Source organism: Siphateles boraxobius, unplaced genomic scaffold (assembly GCF_051911475.1).
Source record: "Siphateles boraxobius isolate OS27281-9 unplaced genomic scaffold, OSU_SipBor_1 13, whole genome shotgun sequence".
Classification (NCBI taxonomy): domain Eukaryota; kingdom Metazoa; phylum Chordata; class Actinopteri; order Cypriniformes; family Leuciscidae; genus Siphateles; species Siphateles boraxobius.
In genome coordinates, this window is record NW_027508733.1 from 9,984,905 (window position 1) to 10,010,893 (window position 25,989).

General features: G+C 37.6%; 4 protein-coding genes across 4 annotated transcripts in view; 1 reads left to right on the forward strand and 3 right to left on the reverse strand.

Moving 5' to 3' along the window:
- LOC143736374 (uncharacterized) overlaps window positions 1–18,432 on the reverse strand; it is a 126,786-nt gene extending 108,354 nt beyond the window's left edge. The window contains exon 1 of the mRNA XM_077227114.1: window positions 18,339–18,432. Coding sequence (XP_077083229.1) covers window positions 18,339–18,390 — 52 coding nt within the window. The 5' untranslated portion in view covers window positions 18,391–18,432. The remainder of the gene's footprint in view (window positions 1–18,338) is intronic.
- Window positions 1–25,989, forward strand: part of LOC143736324 (uncharacterized) — a 200,062-nt gene that overhangs the window by 19,882 nt on the left and 154,191 nt on the right. The window lies entirely within an intron of this gene.
- Window positions 10,515–14,375, reverse strand: LOC143735567 (uncharacterized). Its single transcript, XM_077225739.1, has 3 exons — window positions 14,310–14,375; window positions 11,646–11,725; window positions 10,515–11,501 (listed from the first exon to the last, which is right to left on the reverse strand). The coding sequence occupies exons 2-3, from the start codon at window positions 11,696–11,698 to the stop codon at window positions 10,541–10,543; spliced, it is 1,014 nt and encodes a 337-aa protein (XP_077081854.1). The 5' UTR covers window positions 11,699–11,725; window positions 14,310–14,375; the 3' UTR covers window positions 10,515–10,540.
- LOC143736325 (uncharacterized) lies at window positions 14,921–17,436 on the reverse strand. The gene is made up of 4 exons (XM_077227066.1): window positions 17,115–17,436; window positions 16,412–16,762; window positions 16,203–16,331; window positions 14,921–15,000 (listed from the first exon to the last, which is right to left on the reverse strand). The coding sequence occupies exons 1-4, from the start codon at window positions 17,404–17,406 to the stop codon at window positions 14,921–14,923; spliced, it is 852 nt and encodes a 283-aa protein (XP_077083181.1). The 5' UTR covers window positions 17,407–17,436.

Consider the following 25,989-nt stretch of genomic DNA (forward strand, 5'->3'; position numbering starts at 1 on the left):
CGATTTTGTAGGCTATGTATTATTTTTATTATGTAGCATAAATGGACAATATAAATGATGAATATGAATGTGGTAAATATATTTCAACCCCGTATTATGGAGGGAAAAAACCCTCCATCTGTGGGAAAAAAAGAAAACAATCAGTGACGACGGTTGTGCAATCCGTCCCTTCAGTTTATAAACTGTAGGCTACTCACAATATTTGTTATGTGTAAACATAAATGTATAAAAATACACAATTTAATTTGTGTAGCCTACTCACAATAACAAGAAAACTTTGTGCTTTTGTAAAATAAAAGAAAACAATCAGGCGTGCTTTCATGATCTGAACTGGAGCGCGTCTCAAAAATGAACTAAAATATAGCCTAGGCTACTATAAGCTTAAAATGTCCACTTTTAAACGAACAAATTCGAATATAATTTCCAGGTTCTAATTGGGCCTTAGAAAACTAGTAAAATCGACATTTTTTCTATATTAATTTGTGAACATTTCAAATATTTAATAAAGGGAGAAAAAGTCAAACAAAAATCTGAAAATACGTCAATATTTATTTTATTTTTTTGCGCAGCATTTGGTGTGTACAGATCAAATTCAAATTTTGGTGCTCAACTTTGCTTTTTAAAAATAGCCTACTACAACCGTTCATTTTTCGTTTTTCAATTACGGGTTAAACAAAGAAAAACGAGTGGACGCAAAAGTACATGGACCTTAGCCTATATTATTAAATATTTCAAATAATGTATTTGTAGAAAAAGTTTGATAGTCTTGGGTCCGTGTAGCTACTTTTGCGTCCATTCGTTTTTGCACAAATAAAAGTAGTAGCGAATGATGTAGCCTATTATTATTTTCTGTATGACCAGAACTGATAGAGTAGCCTATTTTAAGTTGTTTCCACTGTTGATAGAAAAATGCAAGTGTTCGCGCCCGCGCCCGCGCCTCCACACTCCACACAAACACTTGGATATGCGCCTGTATTATTACTGTCTAAGCTGTATTATGACTGACATTTGACGAATTGCTTCTAAATATGTAGCCTAGGCCTAAATGTACTACTAATAATAATAATAATTATTATTATTAGTGTTTATAATTATAACTATAAAATGAGTTCACTGAAGACAGTAATAGGCTATGTTAATCATAAAATAATTTATGAATGTTTTATTTTTATATAGCCTAATAAAACCTAACCTTGTGTTTGTGTTATATTTCTTTATATGTTATGTTAAGTCTTGTTTTGCTTATTCTATTATACTGAGCTTTTTCCTCCCAAAAAATGGACTTTAAAGATACAAGCCTAAATGTCGTTTTTTAGAAAATTCAAGAAATTATCCATTTTAAACCGTACATAAATAAATAAATGTAGACATAAACACATATATACATAAATAAATGTGAAAATAAATAAAATTGAAAATAAATAAATGCATAAATAGGCCTAAATAAATGAAAAACATTTTTTGGGAAAAAATATAATTATACATAAATAAGGAAATAAAAGTATAAATAGTCATTTATTTATTTATTTTTACATTTATTCGCATATTTGTTTGTTTATTTATTTATTCATTTTTAATTTATTTGTTGTTAAAGTTTTTTAGTTTTTTTTTTTCATTTCTTCAAACATGTAATAATAAATACAAATAAAAAGTGTGTTAGGATATGCTAACGAGCCAATAGCGTTTAATAGCCTATTTGTATGTCTCTGTTTTACATTGAGAGTCTTTATATTCATTTCGCAGACGTTTTTATCCAAAGCGATTTACATTGCATTTCAAGGTACACATTTAGCTACATTTCTTGCTTTCCCTGGAAATCGAACACATGACCTTGGCGTTGCCAGCGCTAATGCTCTTGTTTGAGCTACAGGAAAGCTATTTAAATTGAATAAGTTTGCCTAAAAGTATGGTAGCATAATAATATTAATTATAAACTCATGTGTTGAAGGCAGGGAACTTTCCTAGTTTCCAGAAGCACTTGAATGTATGTTTCCAAAATTGCACACATGCATGATAATGTAGGCTACTTTAAACATATTTTAATGATTATCTTAATAGGCCATGATGAATTACGCATGTGATAAACAATTTAATGTCTATATATATATGATTATTTTCTAAAGAAGACTTGTGCCAATAAATATCCCTGTACATCAGACACTTTAATTTTCAGGTTTGTTATAAATGTCATTATTATATTTTTTAGATTGAATGTGTCAATCACCAGGATTGCATGAGCAGACCAAACTTTCATTTGTCTGAGATCCCAAAGACCATGTTGTGTAAAGTGTGTTAATGTGTGTGTGTGTGTTTGAAAAGTGTTTTTGTTAATTATCTGTTCTATAAATCACACCCTATACCCTCATTCACTATTCTTTACATTAGTTCACTAATATAGCCCACTTGACTCTGCTTAGTTCAGTTATTTCTTATATAACAAAATCAAATTATGACAAACAAACTTGAAGAATCCAGCTGTTAATGAGAAAATCCAATCTGTTTTATTAGCATTTAACAGATGAACATTCAAAATGTTTCATGGACAACATTTGTTAAAAATCAGCTAACTAAATTTAACCTCCAAGTCCAGTTCATATTTATTGATATCATGTTCAGATCGGTAAAAGCTTTTGTGAAAAGTAGTGTATGACGATATTGCTCACTAAAATATTTTTTGTATATTTACAATGAGCACCAAAGAAAAGACAAATCGAAAAAGGGAATCATGGAAAAATAGACATTTTCAAAATATTTGTTCACAGTTTCAGATAAAAAGATCACATTTCAAGGCAGCTGTCAATCTAACTTGTGCTCTGTGAAGAGGGGTGTAAGGTGTAGGGTGTGCATTGTTTTATTTGGTCATAATGCTCAGGTATTTGTGTCAGTTCTATAAGTTTTAAGAGGATGTACACAGATGGGCCAAAATAACTGATATGTCACACCATGATGATGTTATGCTGAAGTTTCTTTGGCAGCCTCAGTTGGAATAGAGGACGTCCCATTAGCAGCCTTCGCCAAGTTAATCTCATTCTCATGAAGAGCCGTCCCATTGGTAGTGTTCTTCATTAGAGGGTCAGTCTGTTTAGGAGACGCCCCATTGGCCTGAATGTAAAACAATTGAAAAGGATTGATGATTCAGTAATATTCTAATTGGGATGTTCTAATAAGACACTTGTTCTCTCTAAAAAAAATAAAATAAAAAAAATAAAAAGTTTATTTGAGAGTTAACCTATTTGTGTGTTTTTTTTTTTTTTTTTTTTTTTTTTTTACCTCTGCTTCCATGGTGATAAAAATAAAGGACAAAAAATAAAGTGGGGTCATGCTCACCCAATGTTAAATATAAATTAAATAATTCATATTAATAATTATGTAATAATATAAAAATACATGGTAAAACTAATAAAACTATTAACTAGTTGCTTATTAGCATGCATATTACCGGGATATTGGCTGTTTATTAGTACTTATAAAGCACATATTAATGCCTTATTCTGCATGACATTATTCTACATCCTTAATCCTACACAATCCCTAAACTTAACAACTACCTTACAAACTATTAATAGCAGTAATTAGGAGTTTTAGTTAATAGTGAGAATTAGACCCTAAACTAAATTGTGACAAAATATTTATGCATGTTCTAAATTGGAAAATAATTTTATTTAAAGTTATTTTAATTTTTAAATTAAAGTTTCTTTTTTCTGAGACCACACACGCAATGTTAAAGAAACACCACATACAGATCTCACAGATCTGAATATAGTACTATACTGAATGTAGTAAATTCACAGTTGTTTAGATGTCTGACAGATTTACTGCACATAGAATCTCACCTGATCACACTTGTCCTGCATCTCGATGACTGTTTAAACAACAACAAACTCAATTAAACACACATTACTTTGGTTAGTTAAAATAAAAATACATTTTCACATCTTTTAACAAGTCTTATCCCAATTCACACGATAAAACTCATATTTTCAATCTTATGTCATCTGTGTAATACTCACCCTTTTGTCCTTCTTGACACTTGCGATAGTAAATCACACCAGCAGCAGCAGCAGCCAGCAGAACACCAACCACTATTCCTGCTACAGCTTCTGAAGACAGACCTGAATCTGGAACCGCTGAAGACAGACAATCATTATTACTAGAGAGTAAATGATAATACATCCAATATTTTTCAATATCTTTGACCCATATTTATACCTTTCTACTTTGACTATCAGTTGCATGATATTGACTTAACTAATAAATGGCTCCATCTGGTGGGATTGTGAAGAACTGCAGCTAAAGCATCATCACAGCACTGCTAGCTCAGCAGAAAACAGTAGCCCTATTTTTAAGCATTTTTCCTGATAACTGAATCTAAAAATGGCAAGATTTATATTGTCACATAAAATGCACCGACATATAGCTGCCAGGAGACTGTAGCTGCATCCGAAATTGCAAACTAAGGTGAAAAACAGTATGTGACAAACGAAGTATGTCCGAATTCAAAGTATTAAAAAAAAAGTAATTAAAGAGTATGCAAAAAATACCTAGATTACCTACTTCTTCCGGTGAAATTCTGAAGTGTGCATATATGGACACTTTAATATCCCATGAGGCCAGAGGAGGGGATTTATGAATGGCAGTGTAGCAACATGATAATGATAACATGGAGAATGTAGTACGTCCAGATTACATTCATACTACACACACTCATACTATAAAGAACGCACTTTTTTAGTGTTCGTACTAATTACAAATGAGCATCAAGACAGCATGCGGTTTTAGACGCAGCACCAGTTTCATATTAGTCATGTCTTTTATTTTTAATCTTGCATTTGTATTTTTCATGATTTTTTAGACCTTTTGCAAATTCTACTGTTTTCCTGCATAATTGGGCTACTTTTACATTTTTCATGAAATCTATACACTGTATGTGAATTAATATAAAGGTACACAGAAACACCACATTAATGATATGATTTTAAAATATATTCTGTCTGTGAGGCTGGAACACAATAGCTGTCCGCCCCTGACACATGCTTTCTTCCTCTGCTGAAAAATACAAGCTGCTTCAGCTGCTTTAAAACATTCATTAAAGGACTCACCAGTAACATTGAAGATCTTGTCACTGCTGTTGTTGCTGCCAATGATCTGCAGTTTATAGAGTCCAGAGTCTGTATTTTTGATGTTTGTGATGGTCAGAGATCCAGTCTGATGATCCAGCTTCAGTCGGTCTCTGAATCTCTCTTTACACTGATCATCTTCACAGATCTTACTCTGATCTCCACTAATCCGAGCCAAGCGATTTTTTTGTAAATACCAAATAATAGTTTCTTGTTGGTTTGTTTGAACACCAGTGTTTAGAGTGACTGAATCTCCTTCAATCACTAACACTGACTCACCATCTGTATCACTATCAGCACCAAAGACACCTGAAGAAGAAATGAACAGTGAATTATATTTCAATGTTTTGGTTTATGCACATGGGAAAAAACAGTAGAAGAACATTGTTGATCTTATACAACTGAATATTATGCAACCCTGATTCATATTTTACCCTCTTTCAATTATATATATATATATATATATATATATAATGTGTGTGTGTGTGTGTGTATTCATGAAAATATGTATAGAGAATTAGATCTATACAGAAATTTTTAGTATCACAAACGAATACTACCCATTGTGAATATTACATAGACGGACAACGCGTATTTCTCAAACTATATTTTCTTAAAACTGTCTGAAAATATCAACAGCTGAGCTTTCACTCACGTCTTTTAAAATAAAAGTCTCGCTCGCATTGGTTCTTTTCGACTCGCACAAAACGTTGTTTAAAACAGCGACACCCCTGAGAAGCACCGATAAATCATCCAATAATACAGAAATAAGAAAGAAGTGTTTACCGGGCAATGAAAACGACACAACGATTGTGCAGATCGGTCTACTGATTCCCTGAACCGTCTGCCTGGAGGGCCTTCTCTCCTTAAAATACCCAGATAGCCAAATAGTGCCGCGTGTAGTTATAATTAAATTTTGGCCCACTATTCAGGGGGTCTCAAATGAAAATTTGGAATTTGCGATTGAATGGGACCTAGATACTTGTAGGCCAGTGGTTCTCAGTCCTGATCCTGGGGACTTCTTCTTCTTCTGTGACTTTTATTGGCAGTTTGCAATCTATGTGCATTACCGCCATCTACTGGAATAAGGTGTGATCACATTGGGACGTAAAAAATAAAAATAAAAAAAAATAATTGGAACCAGAGCCCAAGCTTCAGCTGGCGCTACGTGTTTAGCTCCTCCAGCTTCAACCTCAACTCAACCTCCATATAAAAAAAAAATTAAAATAAAAAATTAAAATAAAAAAATAAAAAACCCACTAAAGTCTTCTTGCTAACTGTGTTTTTTTAAGAAATTCTATCACTGCTTTTATTGTAGAGTGTGTTCCTGGTAGTTTCAACAGGTTGCTTAAATTAACAGACTTCTTTGTTACCCTCTTAATTTTTTCTCTCTCTTCAAGGTACTGCCTACATGTCAAAAGTACATGCTTCACAGTTTCAGTTTCCGTACAATATGGGCACATTCCTGTCTCATGTTTCCCTATTATATGTAGGTTGCTGTTCAGTCCTGTATGTCCTAACCTTAGCCTAGTGAACCATGTTTCCTCCTGTCGTGATAATGAACTCATTTTTTTAACTGTCACATTTTGTTGAATACTATATAAATGCCTACACTTTTCCCCCTTATCCCATTTATCCTGCCAGAGTTTTGGTCCTGGGGACCCATAGCTCTGCACAGTTTGTAGGCTATGTCTCCCTCATTTATCACACCTGATTCAGATCATCAGCTCGTTAGGTATAGAGCCCTATGAACTGAACTGGGTGTGTCAGGAGACATATAAAATGTGCAGAGCTGTGGGTCCCCAGGACCAGGATTGAGAACCACTGTTAAGGCTATTAGAATACTCCTTATTTGGATACATGAGGTATAGTCAGGTATGAGATGTTGGGATGTTGCAACACGGCCTGCCGTGCGACGGCCTATCGGCGACATTCCAAACTGGAAATAGGCAGGATTAAAAAAAAAGCTTCCGGTGATCTTGTTATGTAAAGAGAGGAGAGGGTTTCCCTTTCCCTAGAGAAAAGGGAAACGTTAGAACAGTATAGTGGTTAGGTGTGGTCTATTCAGTCTATTCGTCAGTTGGTTCCCGGGAAAAAGTCCATTGTTTTCTCAGGGAATACCCCTCCTGACATCTTACATGTTTGTTTTCAACTGGTGGGTGTTTCATGCATGCCTCGACCTGACCCCACCCATAAACACCTAATCATGCAACGGGATTGAAAATGTTCAGTAGATACCTGTCTTATACTTGCTATAGTGAACTCAAAGTTGCCACTGAAACAAAGCCAAATTGTAAAATCACATTTCGTCTTTTTAATCAAGAGATTGCGACAAATAAATGTCTTACAATGGTCGAGCAAACACACTGAGAGCAAAATAATACATATTTCTCTGAATATAACGATATTGTAGAGCAACAACAACAACAACAACAAAAAAGGTCTTACCATGGTGGAGAAAAAATAACCCCGCTGACAGAAAAAACGGGAATGCGACCATTGTCACCGTAATAAAATAGTTTCGAAAAATACGATTGAATGAGAGCGCTCAGTTCCAGGACTGAACATCTGGAGCATCGGGAGTTTTGCTGGTGGGCCGCTCCCCGTTCACACCCCCACACTTTGGTCCGACACGCACTTTCGCTTTTGGCCGTTGGTATATAGGCTACTGTCACTCTAATGTTATTGGTAGGCTGCTAGTCTGGCCATACCTATACAAAAAAATACCACCACAAGTGATATATTAACTATATAATTTTAATTTAACTAGTAATTAGGCTTGAAAGAAAAAGTATGCTGTTGGGAGAGTGTTTTTATATTATACCACAGCAGTGTTCAGTGGATTAAATAGATTAACGATCGATCAATCAACAAATTTAACTCACTCATACTGTCATAAATTACTAAAACGTCATTCGAATTTGACAAATAATCAATTTTCTTGTCCCTTCTCCAGTAGCAGTTTTAACATTAAGTGACATGGCATCTGACGCACAGAAGCCAATGGCACGTCACTATTGGCACATCTGGTGGCACATCCAGTCTTCGGATAGTGGCATGTGTCACTGACATTATCGCGACACACTGACACCTGACTGACACCGAGTCGAGGAAAATGTCGCTGTGTGTTGTGACACCTCCAGTAGGCTGACAGATGAATCGAGCACCTATACTGATGTAATTGTAACACAAAATATTAAATAGTACTTTCTTTCTGTTTTTTCTACATTACAGTGTAAATTGAGTTTCACATTATTTAAATTGTATGTAGGCTATACAAAAAACATTAATAGCTAACATTTTTTTTAAATTATTCTCTGAAGTCTTGGCGATCGGCCCCTATTAAACAAAGTAAGAAAGACATCTTTTTCTTATACATAGTTTAGTAGCCTACTATTCTTTTTGGCAGAATTGATCATTATAATCAAATTGTTTCCTGGATTTTGTATCACCATTGTCCCTAAATGTATCATAATTGGATACAGGCAATAAGACGTGAAGCATCAGCAGGAAGAATAGGTAAATTGTGGGATCCTGACACTCCGTATGGCTACGTGTGCACAATATAGGCCTATCTCCTCTCAGGTTCACATAGGATGGTGAAATAAGCAGTCGACATGGTTAAAATTATGATTTATTATTCATTTTTTTACAATATCATGTCGCGTTCGTGGGCGTAGTTCTCAGAGTAGCCTAGTTCGAGAACTAGTTGTGCTCTGTCTCAATGGATCCACTTTTATGTCCTGAAACAAACCGTTTTTTGGGGGCGACAGCTTATAAAAAATTATTTCTGGGTTATATAACTTGTTTGCTGTAGCCTATACCTTGTAACACAGCAGCTTTAAATAAATACGCTCTGTCTCTATTCATTGCCGAAGTATTTTTTTTTTTTTGCCGCGACAAATCAATCACTGCTTTACGACTGGCTGCACATTCATTCACTGAGCTACCGGCTGCTGCAACTTGCGCTCTCTTCACGACTCAACCTCCACGGACAGTTTTTAATGTTTTAGCAGACAATAACTAGGCTACTCAAGATTTTGCTTTAGTATAATTTTCGGGACAATCAGGGCCGGATTCGGGATTCGGGACAACAGCTTAGATTTCGGGACTGTCCCGAATTTTTCGGGACTTCTGGTCACCCTACCAATGAGTGTAAGTTGCCTTGTGCGCTTATGTTATAATTAACCTAATAAGCTGCTAGGAGCATCCATTCCAGCTGCAGCGGGTGACAGTTGAGTGCACTGTAAAAATTTATCGTGATTTTAACGGTAAAAGACTGTAAAAATGCTACAGTGCAAAACTGTTAATTGGTTAACAGAAAGTTTCCTTACTATATACGGTAAATAACTGTGATAGATCTAACGGTACATTTAATGTAATTTTACTGTAAAATACCGTTAAATTTACAGTTTTTGAAAGTGAAAAAGAACAACTCATTGTATAATTTACAGTGAAAAACCGTAAATTGACATTCCCACAATTCCCTGTGTGACACTTCACATTTTATGTATTTTTATTGAAATAACTATGTTTCTTCTTAGTTTTCTTAGTTTTTTTCTAATCAGTTATGTACATTAGGGTTTTATGTCACATTTAATGTTGTTAAATTAATGTTTATTGCATTTTTATAATTTGATGTGTGTTACCGTGATGGTGTTTAATGTTTGTGCGAATGAGACTGTGCAGCTTCTATATAATAGTATTAACTTTCTTGTGGAAGATTGCTTGTGATAAGCTTTGATTTATCACGTGACTCTCATCACTGCTGTGGTGATTGTTGGTTGTCAGTGTATTACAATGGTACAAAATAGATATTAATACTTCAATGGGTTGGTAAATTAACATTAAATCAGATTATGAAATACGGTTTATTACTGTAAATTTTACGTTAAGTCTGTAAAACCAATAACGTTGATACTGTATTTTTGACGGTAAAGTTCTGGTAACCACAGCTGCCGGTTTTATTCCGTAAAAACGACGGGATTTTTTTTACAGTGTGTGGCGACGGCAGCTTTAGCACGAGTGGGCGTGGTTTCAGCGCAGACAGCGGACACGCCCCCAGCGTTTGAAAGCAGAGACTACTGCTCATTTTTTCAAGATTTTGATAGCTTATTTTATGTACTTGCAGGCTTTTTTATCATTCAAATTTGGCTGGGTGTCTAATAACACATTTTTCTCTGATATGACAAACTCAGAACACATACAGGAAATTGTTATCCTTTTTGAACACAGATCTAGGATTAAGTCAAGTGGTCAATCCTAAAAGTGTTACAACTCTGTTTAGCACATATTTTCTGATTAGTAACTTGACAAATTTAAATTAACTTAAAACAACCCACTTGAAGGCCTCACACTATAATGAGATATCAACAAGAACAATACAATTCTTAGAAGTTATTGTTTACTGATAATTCATTTTATTACAGCAGATATTTATGTAGGTATGTGTAGAAAAAAAAGAAGTCTGCTCTCTCTCTTATTTTTTGCATCACACCACTGTCCCGGTATATTCTTTGAATCAGGGTGTCTTCCTCCGCAAACACCACAAAATCGCACCACTCCATCCCTGTTAGGAGAAGCTGACCCTGCACCTGCCAGTAGTAGCCATGACCCTGCTTCAATTCCAGATTGCCGTCTTTCATTTTCAGATGTGGATAATCCACATAGCTCTTAACGTTTGGACATTTTATTTCCACAAGGCCGAATTCAGTACTTTCTGTTGGGTCAAAGACAACCCCATCTGGGGATGTACCTAGCCATGGAGTGTCGGGGTGTATAATGAAGCCACAAGGGTAGTAGTTCACCCTCTTGAGCTTGCAGTACTCTTCGATGGCATCAGCTTCCATTTCGAGAACCCTCTTCATTGCTGCTGTCTGACGGACCCCTTTGAGCAGCCGGTCTGCCATCTTATCTAAGGTGCATGGTTTAGCATGGCATATTTCCCCAAAATGTGAGGAAGTGAGTCTGGGTTTTCTCAGTCTATGCCAGTCTGCTGATGTACTTTGACTCCTAGTTGCATCCTCTATTTTTTTAGCCATCTCCCAGGTAACCTCAAGTGACTTGAAGTGCAGCTGTTGGTGCTCAGTGAAAACAAACATACTGCATGATGTCTCCAGTCTGCAGCCAGCCAATGGCAAATCTGGGCGTGGTGGAGCGTCATGGTGAGCAACAGGGCGACTTCTTGCCTTGGGTTGTTGGTATGACAGGGGACTGCCTGCTTGTACCAAACCGAGTGCAGAGTCCACTAGTGGCACCTCACAGGTGATACCCATTGTACAAATGGTTGATGCAGAAACAGGGGTGAACTCTTTGTAGATCTCTGACACTCTGAGAATGGACAGGTCCAGCAACTCTCCACTGATGGCTTTGTACAGTGTGGACCTATTTGAAACAAATTGAGAAACACCAGTAAGATACATCACTTCATAACTACAAGTAACAAAACTACAGTTTTCATGATTTGATTAAGAAAAGTAGGCCTAACAAATTAATTAATAGATTACTAACTACTAGCCAAATTCTCACCTTACTCCCTCGGCAATGGTCCTCTGCTTTGGTTTGGCAGACATCACAGCCATCTTCTCGACGGGACCTGGTTTAACACCCTGTGAATATAGGCCATAAGCAGTGATGAGCGTATGTGATGTGTGTGTGTAGATGTAGTATTGAAATTAGGGATGCACCGAATGTTCGGCAACCGAAATTATTCGTCTCTGTGAAGTTTTTTTCTGGAGCACGACTCTAAATTTAAACAAAACTCGAAAAGCGAATACTAGTCACACAGGCAAAGGCAACATATCTTTATAATAATGTAAGTGTCTACTTTTAAATGATCTAATTCAAAACAAAAACAAATATTCTCTGTTTATGTAATCTGTATGAAAAGAGAGAGATGTCAGTCGTTCTCGTGGCAACTCCTTATCTGCTAATTGCCACGGAGAGCGTGCGCTACTGAAACCAAAATGATCTGAGGCAATCCATGCAAACCTGTCAATGCCCAGATCAACTCGATAAAACACAAAGTTTAATCAGATTAATGTACTTTACGTTGTCTTGGAAGTTGAACACTGTGAGGAATAATAATAGCGTAATAGTAATATAATCCTGGAAGAATGTACCTCAGAAGTGCTGGTTTCGGTTTCATTTCGAGGAGCAATGGATCCAGCTGAGGATTGTGAATAGTAAAATCTTTATTCTTAAGTGCTTTGTTCTAATCACGATAAAGTGTATGTAAACTGCAAAGGTAGGCTTATGTCTAGGACAGTTATTCATTTGTTGTGGGTTCATTGACATTTTTTTTGCACTTTTCAACGCACTTTTTTAGTTACATTCTTTCAGCAGTCAGTTATAGGCCTAACATAGGCTATTCAAGAAGGGGGGCTTCAAAGATGGCCAAATAAAAATATATTTTTTATTTTACTAATTTATTTTAAGTTATATTGTGCTTTGTTTAAATAATATCTGCTGGAATGTTAAAAAAAAATTCTGTGTTAAATCAATTTTATTTTGCTATTTGATTTTTTTCTCTGAAAAGCAAGACAAAATAGTAAAAAGCATATTTTTACTATTTAATTAAATGCAATAGTGAAAAAATTGGCAAAATAAATGGAAAAAATGTGAAACACCGCATTCTTTATTCAGCCCTCGGCCAATCGTTTCAATCACAATAATATAAACGAAGTTCCAAGTACCCAACCAAACGGAACACTAATCACAATAATGGTGAGCAATTTTAGGAAATCAACATGAATTTATGAAGTCAACTTATATGACGTTCTCCCAAAATGTTTAGTTGTATAGCCTACGTGCACGTCACTTATAGATATAGGGATCTCCAAGTCACGTGGCCCCTAGTGCGTGTCAGCCATTTTGACGGAATACATCTGTGGCACTCAGTGGCCACCCCTAATAATAGATCCATTGCTGTGGGTAATATATATTATTAGTATATTATTATACTAATAATATAATAACATAAAAACGTTTTGACATTGGGCTACAGTGTGTTAGGTAAATGCATTTACCAGTAACGTTACTGACTCTGAAGCTAACTGAGCAGTTCCACGGCTCTCTTCTCTACTCTTTACTACTACTTTAATACTGTTTCTAGCTAATGTTGGTAGGTTTTTTTTTGACTGCTACAAAAAAACGTAGAAAAATGTAGTCAACACATACACCGTTAGAACCGTGAAAAAAATTCACAATAGTTCTATGATAAAGGGTGTCAGCCAAACGTTTGATTAACAAATGATTTTCTGTTTAAAGCAAAAAAAAAAATATATATATATATATATATCTTGTAAAATTGGGAGCCTGATGTGTCCGGCTATGACAAGCTTATGTTATGCTGAATGGTAGTGCACACACACATTGCGGATTTCTATGGCAACAGTGGATTTATAACATTTGATCCCGAACTCCGAGAAACCAATCATTAGCCTTCGAGGGGACAACTTACCTGATCCAGAATGAAGACTGCAAAGCTGTGTTGAGTTGGAAGCCAGACAGTAACACCGCCATCAGCGCTTTGCCTGTTTATTGCCGCCAACCACTTGTTTCTCCGTTTTGTTTCTTTTGGGATACGGTATAAAGATATTCCTTTTGTATGATCACGTATCTGATCGCATCCAACTGCACAGCATCGCTCGGGCATGATAGAAATATTTCGCAACGAGCTGTAATATCACCGGCGGTATAGCATTTTCTATTCCGTCAAAATGGCTGCTCCAAATGGCGTGACGTCACGCGGGACGTCCCTATTGCATTAAAATAAAGTAACGAGAGGAACGTCGCCCAACGTAACATAACGTAAAAGTATACACCTTGTGTCCCTGACAGGAAAATACCCTGCTGCGCGATCTGTGACAGTAGGCGCAGCGTCAATTATGTCAAATAGCTATACTAGGCTACACATGGAAATTGCGCGAAAATATAACGATATTCGAAAAAGATATTTTATGATCCCAACCCAACTTTGAGAATAGATTAACGGCGATATTTTTTTTATCGCCGATAAGAGTCTCACGTTAACGCAGGACGTTAACACCGATAACGGCCCACCACTAATATTTACAAATAACTTTTTTTAAAAGCAATGTTAAACCATATTCTGAGTAGAACATTAACTTAAAATAAAAAATAACAAAAGATAAAGCCAGGTTAATATATACATGCTCAAAGTCCATTAACCTTCTGAGATGAGCACAAGAAGGTTGACTGTTGTTCCTCCTCTCTGAAAGCTTTCCACTTTTTTTCCCTCTGTGAATACAAGCATGAGCGTTAGAATAATGTTCAGAATTTAATGAAACTAGCTCCATAAAATAAAAGTAAAAATGCCACTTATACAATACAATCAGCATTTGTTGCACTACAAATGTATGAAGGACTGTTAAAGCGTTAGTTCACCCAAAAATGAAAATTCTGTCATTAATACTCACCCTCATTTCGTTCCAAACCCATAAGGCCTTCGTTCATCTCTGGAACACAAATGGAGATATTTTTTATGAAATCTGAGAGCTTTGTGTCCCTCCATTGACAGTCTACACAACTACCACTTTCAAGCCCCAAAGGCAGTAAGACATCATTAAAGTAATCCATGTGACTCCAGTGGTTTAACCTCCATTTTATGAAGTGATGTAACTGCTTTGTTTACGCAAAAAAACAAAAATAATATACCACATTATTTACAAAATATTAATCTCCAAAGCACGTTCACGAGAGCTTGTTGACGAGAACGGACAGTGTTATGTGAACGCATGTTGGAGATTACTATTTTGTAACAAACAAAGCTCTCACGTTGGTTAAACCACTGGAGTCACATGGATTCGTTTAATGAGGTCTTTACCGCCTTTCTGGGGCTTGAAAGTGATAGTTGTGTAGACTGTCAATGAAGGGAAAGAAATCTCTCAGATTTCATTCAAATATATCTGCATTTGTGTTCAAAAGATGAATAAAAGTCTTATGAATTTGGAATAACATGAGGGTGAGTATTAATGACAGAATTTTCATTTTTGGGTCCCCTATCGGTTCCACTTTATTTTGATAATCCACTTTAGACATTCTACTAACTATAAGTAACTTTGCAACTACATGTCAACTAACTTTCATTAGAGTATTAGTAGACTGTTAGGTTATGGTTAGGTGTTAGGGTTCAGGTTAGTAGAATAAGTTGAAATGTAGTTGCCAAGTTGTTTATAGTCAGTAGAATATCTTTTGGGGGAGCAACAAAATATAGTGTTATTAAGCAGAAGTCTACTAATACTCTAATGACTGCTAGTTGACATGTAGTTGCAAAGTTACTTATAGTTAGTAGAATGTCTAAAATGGATTATCGAAATAAAGTGTTAAAAAATTAAGCATTTTAATAAAAAGTAAATTTTTTGTTAACCTTTAATCATATGTCTTGGAGTATCGCGATTCGCAATAATATCGTATCGTGAGGGGTATGCTCTCTACATAAAGCTGCAATTTTTTGTTTTTATATTATTTATCATTTAGTTTGAAAGTTAAAGGCATAGTTCACCCAAAAATGGAAATTCTGTCATCTTTTACACATCCTCAAGTTGTTTCAAACTGGTATGAATTTTTTTCTTCTGCTGAACACAAAAAAAAGAAGAATGTCCGTAACAAAACTGTTGCTGGCCCGAAACACACTGAGTACCAGCCCAAAGTCCCTAGTTCCTGTAGAAAGTTCCTGCAGTGGAAACGTGGCTACTGACTTCCATAGGGGTCCATCATCTGTTTAGTTACTGGCATTCTGCAAAATATCTTATTTTGTGTTCAGCAGAAGAAAGAAACTCATACAGGTTTTGAACAACATGAGGGTGAGTAAATTATTACATTTTTATGCTTTTAATTTATTTATTTATTATTATTATTTTGGCACTGCCTTACCTGAAGATCTGATTTACTGTATACATTTGTTACAACCTGATCCTAGACCTGGGTCGTAAAACAATTTTTAAATAAATAATTATAATTATACAGTGCCAATATAAAAACTTATCAATACTACGGTAAATTGAAATATAAATTTCAAACTATAAATCTTATATTTCTTTATAAATCAGCTGTATGTAATACTTGCATTCTGTGCTGCTGGTGAATGGATCCTGCAACGATAGTAAATCACAGCAGCAGTTACAACAGCAGCCACCAGCAGAACAACAGCAACACATATTCCTGCTACAGCTCCTGAAGACAGACCTGAATCTGGAACAGATAAAGACAGACATTATTATTAGATTTAAAAAATATTGAACTGTATTTTAAAATTCATAAATTATACTCACCAGTAACAGTAACACTGAATCTCCTCCTAATGCTGCTGATGCGGGGTTGGTGATGGGGAATGTTGCTGCTGATCTTCACATGATATTCTCCAGAGTGTGTGTTTCTGGTGTTTGTGATGGTCAGAGATCCAGTCTGATGATCCAGCTTCAGTCTGTCTCTGAATCTCTCTTTACACTGAACATCTGTACAGATCTTACTCTGATCTCTAGTGATTTCAGTGATGAGAATCTCATTAAAATACCATGTCATTGAATCATTTGGGTTTTTTATTACACCAGGATCTAAAATGACAGATTCTCCCTCCTTCACTGACTTTCTCTTCATTTCATCTCGTTCAGCAGCAGAAACACCTGAAACACAAACCAACAGATGCTCATGAACATGATTTATAATAGAATTTTACATCAAATCCTCATTTAAACAGATAAAAAGAATGTGATAAGAGATGGTATGATGAGAAACGATCATCTCCACCAGAACACAAAGCTTTTTATGAATCATTACTAACTGATATGGCTCAGTTTGCCAATGGAAATTATTTACTTTTAAATCAAACTGAACTGTTTATGAACTGAGATAATTGTACAAATTCCACGTTCACAGAAATTGTGAATGTAAAGAAATGATCGAAATATATGCAAACATTTTTTTTATAAATCGAACACAATAATGGTGTGGTTACAACATAAAAAACCTACTCACCATAAACAGTAACACTGAAGATATTTTCTCTGATGTTGCTACTGATGATTTGTAGTTGATAAACTCCAGAGTGTGTGTTTCTGGTGTTTGTGATGGTCAGAGATCCAGTCTGATGATCCAGCTTCAGTCTGTCTCTGAATCTCTCTGTTCCTTCATTACACTGAACATCTGTACAGATCTTACTCTGATCTCCAGTGATTCGAGCGATGCGAGTGTCATTAAAATACCATCTAATTTCATCTTGTTGGTTTGTTTGAACACCAGTGTTTAGAGTGACTGAATCTCCCTCCATCACTGACACTGACACTCTATGTGCACCAGACGCACCTGATGAAGAAATTAATAGTTTTATAAGTAAATTAATATAAATAAATAAAATGATATATTATAATTATATATGGAGTTAACTAGTTAACAAAGGTTCGGGAGCGGGGCCACGCCTCAACCAGTCACCTGACTTCTAAAAACCTTCTTATATCGGGCCGCCCGTTTGGCTCGTCCTCTCGAACCCTAACCAACCCTCTCTCATCCATTCAACCATCCATATCATCCCCTCTTCTCTTCCCTTCCAGGATGTATCGAGGGGTCCTAATCACTTGGTCTACATTTAACTGAGATGATGCCCCCACTCTGAGTCTCCTGGCCGCCAAAACCAGACGCCCAGATCAACCTGACTACCATCCCTTTTCCCCTTCCACTTCATCCTTTCCCTATTCATCCTCAGCTCTCTTCAATAAATCATTTCCGACATTCATGGTTGTGGCGTGGTCCTTGCTAGTGAAATTATATATAAATAAAATGAAACAACATGAAAGTGCTGTGAAATTTTTTTTTTTTTTACAGATCATTAAGATTCTGGGTAAAATATGTCTGGATTCATAAAGTAACACATGCAAACAAACAGCAGAAGTACATAATTAATTTACGCATGCATTCACTCATTAGACAAACTAGTCTGGATATCACCAGACCAAGATTAAACATTAGTCTGGGGAGTCTGCTCTGTATTTTCTACTGCACAAGAGGAGTGATCAACGGGCATAGTTCAACTGACTCGCAATTGTCCTTCAAACAAACCCGCCAATAGAAATATTTACAGGTTTCCAGCCTGAGCTGCAGGGCGAAATCTTAGCCCTGCTGTTTGTTTGAATCACCCACAATAAATCACTTTTTTCCATGTATTTTTCGTTGACATAAAGATATTGTAACATAAAAGTGTCTTACCATTCACACGTAAACACGAAAACAACAAGATCAAAACAAAGAGAAGCTTCATTTTCACTACTTTTCTAAATATTGCAGATTCTGATACACAAAAGTGCTCTGTTAATCTCCTGCATTTACAGCGATTGCATGAATGAATGAACTAAGTAAGTGAAAGTAATATTAAAAGTTCCGCTTCTGGACAGGTGTGATGTCTGATTGGCCACCCCAAACATTTCATTCTCTATTGGCGGAGGAAGCGTACGTACATTGGTTGGAGATAAAGAAGAAAAAACAGTGTCGCACAGTGAGTGGATGAAGGAGACGCACTGCATCGCTCAAATCATTTTAAGAACATTAATGTCATAAATCGTCGTTAATGTACTGACCGACTTTACTCTAGGCGGGAAGATTAGGCAATGGATTGTGCATTTTGTGCGTTTGTCATCCAAACACAACTTCAAACTCGATGACAATTTGTTTGAACAGGACTGCCTAATAAGGACATGTCGTTTTGACTTCTAATAAATCCCAGGAAATGAATTGTTAATATCAACAATGTAATTTTCATCCTCAGCTCTCTTCAATAAATCATTTCCGACATTCATGGTTGTGGCGTGGTCCTTGATAGTGAAATTAGATATAAATAAAATGAAACAACATGAAAGTGCTGTGATTTGGTTTTTTTTTACAGATCATTAAGATTCTGGGTAAAATATGTCTGGATTCATAAAGTAACACATGCAAACAAACAGCAGAAGTACATAATTGATTTACGCATGCATTCACTCATTAGACAAACTAGTCTGGATATCACCAGACCAAGATTAAACATTAGTCTGGGGAGTCTGCTCTGTATTTTCTACTGCACAAGAGGAGTGATCAACGGGCATAGTTCAACTGACTCGCAATTGTCCTCCAAACAAACCCGCCAATAGAAATATTTACAGGTTTCCAGCCTGAGCTGCAGGGCGAAATCTTAGCTCTGCTGTTTGTTTGAATCACCCACAATAAATCACTTTTTTCCATGTATTTTTCGTTGACATAAAGAGATTGTAACATAAACGTGTCTTACCATTCACACGTAAACACGAAAACAACAAGATCAAAACAAAGAGAAGCTTCATTTTCACTACTTTTCCAAAGATTGCAGATTCTGATACACAAAAGTGCTCTGTTGATCTCCTGCATTTACAGCGATTGCATGAATGAATGAACTAAGTAAGTGAAAGTAATATTAAAAGTCCCGCTTCTGGACAGGTTTGATGTCTGATTGGCCACCCCAAACATTTCATTCTCTATTGGCGGAGGAAGCGTACGTACATTGGTTGGAGATAAAGAAGAAAAAACAGTGTCGCACAGTAAGTGGATGAAGGGGACGCACTGCATGTTTTAAAAAAATCATTTTAAAAACATTATTATTGTCATAAATCGTCGTTAATAATGTACTGACGGACTTTACTCTAGGCGGGAAGATTAGGCACATTGTTCATTGGTGAATAGGACTGCCTATTATGGCAAGTCGTTTTGACTTCTAATAAATCCCAGGATATGAATTGTTAATATCAACAATGTAATTTTCTCTACTTAAAAGGATTCACTGAAAAACTATATATATACACTCTATAAACTAATAATTTACTCACCCTCGATCATGTTTTTCTAAATCTCTATGATTTTCTTTCTTCTGTTGAACACAAAACAGTTAACCGTAGCCTTTGAATTCCATAATTGTTTTTCCTACTATGGAAGTCAACTTGTAATGGGACATGGTTGGGGCACTACAAGTCCCATCAGCCCCAGCGCTGTAAGGAAGTAGTGAGGTTTGTTTGCTCTTGCTTCCTTTCCTTGATCGGGATTTGTGGATGAATGGATGTTTCCTTCTTGCTGCGATTGATTGAGTCATGTGGAATGATGTCGCGGCAGATTGAGCCCTTCAGAAGAATAGTAGCGGATAAGCAGTTGTTAAATACTGTCCGAGCGTCACGGAGAGTTGAACATTATGATACACACCGTTAAGGAGGTAGTAGTTTTATAATTTTATGAAATTGTTTCTAGGATTATGTTTTAATGAATTTATTTTCTTTGTTTGTTTTTTTGTGTTTTGGCCGGATTATTGGCTGACTGATTGTTGCCTGAGTGTCAGTCAAAATAACGGATGTTGGAGGTATTGTTTTATTAAAGGGAACTTTTTAATGTTTTTCTATTATGTGCAGCATTTATCTTGAGTGTTTTATTTGTGTGTTTTTTATATATATTGTAAATAATTATTTGTTGTAATTAACTGTGTTTAATGCATGCTTACCGTTTACTTTAGATTTAATTTTCTTTGGTTTATTTATTATTTTGCCGGATGTTGGAGTGGACCATAATTGCATAAGGAAAACCTAGGCCATAAAAGAACAGTAATGGTTTCATGGTGCTGACTTGCTTGTTCTACTGGTCCACTGTTCATTAATTTGTCTTCTTTCTTTTTGTAGATTTATTTTTAACCCAACGATGGCTGCTGGGTTACTGTAACGTTTCGTGTTCCGGACAGAAAACAAACCAACGGAGAAGTTCTCAAAAACGTCTTTACTTTTCAACATCCAAATACAGACTACCAAACTACCGAAGCCGATTTGCTCCGGAAAAGTCAAACTCGTTTCTATAATAAACCATTAAAGTAATTACTGCATTTGCAATACTGAACCACAAGATGGCAATCTCTACCTGTTAATTACCCCAATATATTACACTCCTCCCCTTTTAGTTTTTTTTTTTTTTTTTTTTTTTTTTTTTACATAGTCCCTTTAATTTAGCAATAATAACCAACTACTAATCTTTCATGTTACTCAACCAAAAAACAAAAACTATTTCCCTGAACAGTTTCTAGATTTTGCAAAAAACATTCTATTTGCACAACAAAATAAAAAAAAAATCACTTTGCAGCTTAACATTTACTGGATCAACATAGCTTTTCCATACGACATACTGCCAGTTATAAGTCCAGTTTTTTAGGTGGAACCCGGACCCTCTCTGGGTACCTCCGTTTCTCAGGTGAGCTCTTGATTTCTGTGTGCGATGGTGACATATCGACAACCTGTTCAGCTGGAGTAATGAGAACCGTAGGCGGCGCTGGCTTCACTGGTGTACTGGGGACAACAGCTGGAAAAACACAGTCCTTGGTGACTGGTTGTACATGCTCAACCACTGATGAAGGCAAAACAGTGTTTATTTGTTCACCCTTTTCTCGCCATGGCAACATGTGGTCGACATGCACTGTGCGTTGCCTCTGTCCCTCCTGTACCATGTATGTGACAGCTCCCAGTCTTTTCAGCACTTTTGCCTGCATCCATTTCTCTACTCCTCCCCTGAAATTTCGGACACGGACAGCTACCCCATCCTGGAAAAAACGAAGACATGAACCACCACTGTCATGATGACGTTTCTGTGCAGCTTGTTTCTCTTCAACCCGACTGGCAAGCCTGGGCTTCAGCAAACTGAAACGGGTCCGAATCTGGCGCTTCAGAAATAACTCAGCCGGAGTCCGACCAGTCACTGTGTGAGGTGTACTGCGGTACATGAGCAAAAAATTTGCAAGTCTATGACTAAGTGGTAAGGAACCCTTTTTCTCCGCTTCCAACACATCCTTCGTCAATGTACGTTTCAAAATCTGCACTGACCTCTCTGCAGCTCCATTTGATGCAGGATGGTATGCAGGTACAGCAATGTGTTTGATACCGTTTCCCTCCAGAAACTGTGTAAACTCCCTCGACACCAGCTGTGGACCATTATCTGATACCAGCTCTTCTGGCAGTCCATACGCAGAGAACAGGCTTCGCAGCACTACAATGGTGTTTTGAGATGTGGTGGAAGCCATGGGAAAAACTTCTAACCACTTTGAATGGCTATCAACCACCACCAAAAAATACTGTTTATCCTTCTCTGCAAAATCAATGTGAATTCTTTGCCACACTCTTTCCGGCCACCTCCAGTGGTGCAGCGGTGCGACTGCTGGCATTTTCTGAACAGCTTGGCAGATAGAGCAACCTTTCACCAGCTCTTCAATTTCTCCATCACAACCAGGCCACCACATGTAACTGCGAGCGAGAGCTTTCATGCGGCAGATACCTGGGTGCACATGATGAAGGTCTTCCAGTAAGCGCTGTCGATAACCTGGGGGTATGATGACTCGCTGGCCCCAAAGAATGCAACCTTGTTCCGCTGACAACTCCTGCCTGCGTATGAAATAAGGCCGCAATGCTTCCTCCTGAACATGACTAGGCCATCCATTCATTGTGTAGCTCCACACTTTGTTCAGTGTAGGATCTTTTAAAGTAGCTCTCTCAATGTCTTTCGCATCCACTGGTAGTTCCTCCATGTGTGAGAAGTAAAAAATACCTCCCTCTTCTCCTGTGTTGTCGAATGAGGCAGTGGGTAAGCGAGACAGAGCATCAGCGTTTGCATGATCAGCTGATCTCCTGTACTCAATATCATAGCTGTATGCCATGAGGATGAGAGCCCAGCGTTGCATCCTTAATGCTGCCAATGTTGGAACTGCTGACTTTGGTCCAAGGATAGTTAACAACGGTTTGTGATCTGTGATCAGTGTGAACTTCCTCCCATAGAGGTATTTATGGAATTTCTTAACTCCAAAGATGATGGCCAATGCCTCTTTTTCGATTTGGGCATATTTCTTTTCAGCCTCAGTTAACGTCCTTGATGAAAAAGCTACCGGCCGTTCCTCTCCGTTCTCCATCACATGGGAAATTACCGCCCCTACTCCATAAGGTGATGCATCACAGGCAATCCGGAGTGGCAACCGTGTGTTGTAATGCACCAACACCTTACTTTGCTGTAATAGCTGCTTTGCATCTTCAAATGCCTTAGCACACTCCGAAGTCCAACACCACTTTTCCTCTTTTCTCAACAGGTTGTGTAGAGGGTGGAGTAAGGTGGAAGAATTTTGCAGGAAACGGCTGTAGTAGTTAAGAAGCCCTAAGAAAGACTTCAGTTCCGTGACATTTTTTGGCTCAGGCGCTTTGTTTATGGCTGCCACCTTTTCATCCGTGGGGTGCAGGCCATCCTGGTCAATGCGATGTCCCAGATACTCCACACTGCTCTGAAAAAACTGACATTTTGACAATTTCACCTGAACACCATGATTTTCCAGACGGGTGAGCACTTCATCCAGTTTTTTCAAATGATTCTCCTCAGATGAAGCAGTGATGAGAATATCATCCAGGAAACATGTCACATGGTCCAGCCCTTGTAAAATCTGGTCCATTACAGACTGAAAAATCGCAGGTGCACTAGAAACACCATAGCTGAGGCGATGAAATTTGTACAGGCCCTTATGAGTGTTAATCGTCAGATACTTCTCTGATTCCTCATCTAACAGCAGCTGCTGGTAAGCATGAGACAGGTCAAGCTTACTGAACGATGTTCCTCCTGCTAAAGTAGCAAACAGATCTTCGGTATTAGGCAGTGGATATGTTTGCTCTTCAATACACCGATTAATACTGACCTTGTAATCACCACAAATCCTAATTGTTTTGTCTGCTTTTGGCACAGTTACAATCGGAGAGGCCCACTCACTCATTTCAGTCTTTGAAATCACTTCCATTTCCTCCAACCTGTCCAACTCCTTTTCTACTGCTTCCTTTAATGCGTAAGGAACAGGGCGCGCTTTGCAAAGAATTGGTGTGGTGCCTGGTTTTATGCGGATTTTGGCTTTAAAACCCTCTATGCAGCCTTTTTTCTCAGCAAAAACGGCCTGGTGGCGCTGTAACACCTCGTTGACTCCTGGGGTCCACTCTGCCTGTGTGAACACCCTGTCCACTGTGAAAATCTGTTTCCAGTCCAGGTGTAGTTCCTTTAGCCAGTTCCTACCAATCAGAGCTGGTCTACTTCCTTTCACCACCACAAGAGGTAAGGTAACTTTCTGTGATTCATACTGCACTGGTATCTTGATGTATCCTCGAACAGCGATACATTGGCCTGAATACGATTTCAGTTTTAACTTGGGGGCTGGTTTTAACAGGAATTGGTTCAGATTTGTCTGGTAGTAATCCTCTGAGATCACTGACACCGCTGACCCTGTATCCAGCAGCATTGTTGTGCTCCTATCACCCAATGCGACATCCACTGTGTACCCCTTCTCACAGCTTGAGGTGGAATATAATGCATACACTCCAAAAAGTTCAGCCTCTTCATCTTCTCTAGATGTATTCCCTTCAGCTTCCACATACTGCGTTTGAGAAATGGCTTTTCCTTTTCTACATGCACGTGCTATGTGTCCAATTTTGGCGCAGGAATGACACTTTTCAGTCTTGAATCTGCAGTCACGTGCTGAGTGTCTTCCACCACATCGGTAGCATGTCTGTGATGTTCCAAAATTACTTTTTTCTCCTTTTTGGCCTTTTCTTTGAGCTTTATTATCCTTCTGTCGTCTAAACTGTCCTTTCCTCCCCTTATCAGAAAACCCTGCCCCTGACAAGGCATTTACCTGATGAGCCTGGCTGTGTCCAGAAAACTCCATGGATTTCTTTGACGCCAGCTCCATTGCTACTGCAATCTCACAAGCTTTCGGGAAGGTCAAATCCTTTTCAGATAGCAATCTGCGCTGCACGGCATCCGAGCGTAATCCACTCACGAAACGATCTCTCAGCGCGTCATCCAAATACTGTCCAAACATACAAGTGGCTGATAACTGCTTCAAAGCTACCACATAATCAGAGACAGATTCCCCGTCCCTCTGATTACACTTTTGGAACCGAAAACGTTCCGCGATTACAATCGGTGCTGGCTTATAATGTGTGCTCAGTGCTCTCACCAGATCAGAATACTCCATAGTACTCGGTACGGTCGGCGACACCAGATTTTTCAACAATTTATAAGCATCCGCCCCAATCACCGAGAGAAACACACACACCCTCTTTTCATCCTTGATTTCGTTTGCCAACATCCACTGTTCCAGACGTTCCAGATATGACTCAAAATCCTCCTTCGCATCAATGTATTCATCCACGCGACCGACTGGCACAGCCATTTTAGATTTTTTTTGTCGAGGCTAACTGCTAACTCTCAAAGCACACGTGCCTGGTTCCTCCAAAAACCCTTTTTCACGACCAGTGTACGGTTACTTTTACAGTGCCGTGCGGCAGTGGCATTCGTTTAATATCCTCGTCGCCATTTGTAACGTTTCGTGTTCCGGACAGAAAACAAACCAACGGAGAAGTTCTCAAAAACGTCTTTACTTTTCAACATCCAAATACAGACTACCAAACTACCGAAGCCGATTTGCTCCGGAAAAGTCAAACTCGTTTCTATAATAAACCATTAAAGTAATTACTGCATTTGCAATACTGAACCACAAGATGGCAATCTCTACCTGTTAATTACCCCAATATATTACAGTTACCCTCACTGTGTGGATGGCGGTGGTGAGGTGGCTGGGATCGTGTGGTGTGTTCACTTTTTGTGTTTCCTTTTTATCTTTAGGTTTGCAGTGTGATTGCTGTGAGCTTTGTTGTGGTGAGAGCATTTTGAATGCCACTCTGTCTTCACGATATAGGTAACCTGTGGCTATCTGTGGGTTGCTTTTGTTATATAATTAGTTTTTCTTTTCATTTGTTATTTTTTGTGGGGATTTGCATTTAAGGTCTGTAACATTTTTTTTTTTTTTAAA

Bases quoted from the DNA above. Each gene is read 5' to 3' on its own strand.
- LOC143735567 (XM_077225739.1), bottom strand. From the start codon at position 11,698: ATGGCTGTGATGTCTGCCAAACCAAAGCAGAGGACCATTGCCGAGGGA. The intron at 11,502-11,645 runs GTGAGAATTTGG...TGTTTCAAATAG, and splicing joins ACCATTGCCGAGGGAGTAAG to GTCCACACTGTACAAAGCCA.
- LOC143736325 (XM_077227066.1), bottom strand. From the start codon at position 17,406: ATGGAGGGAGATTCAGTCACTCTAAACACTGGTGTTCAAACAAACCAA. The intron at 16,763-17,114 runs GTGAGTAGGTTT...TTTGTGTTTCAG, and splicing joins CTTCAGTGTTACTGTTTATG to GTGTTTCTGCTGCTGAACGA. The intron at 15,001-16,202 runs GTATTACATACA...CTTCATTGACAG, and splicing joins ACCAGCAGCACAGAATGCAA to TCTACACAACTATCACTTTC.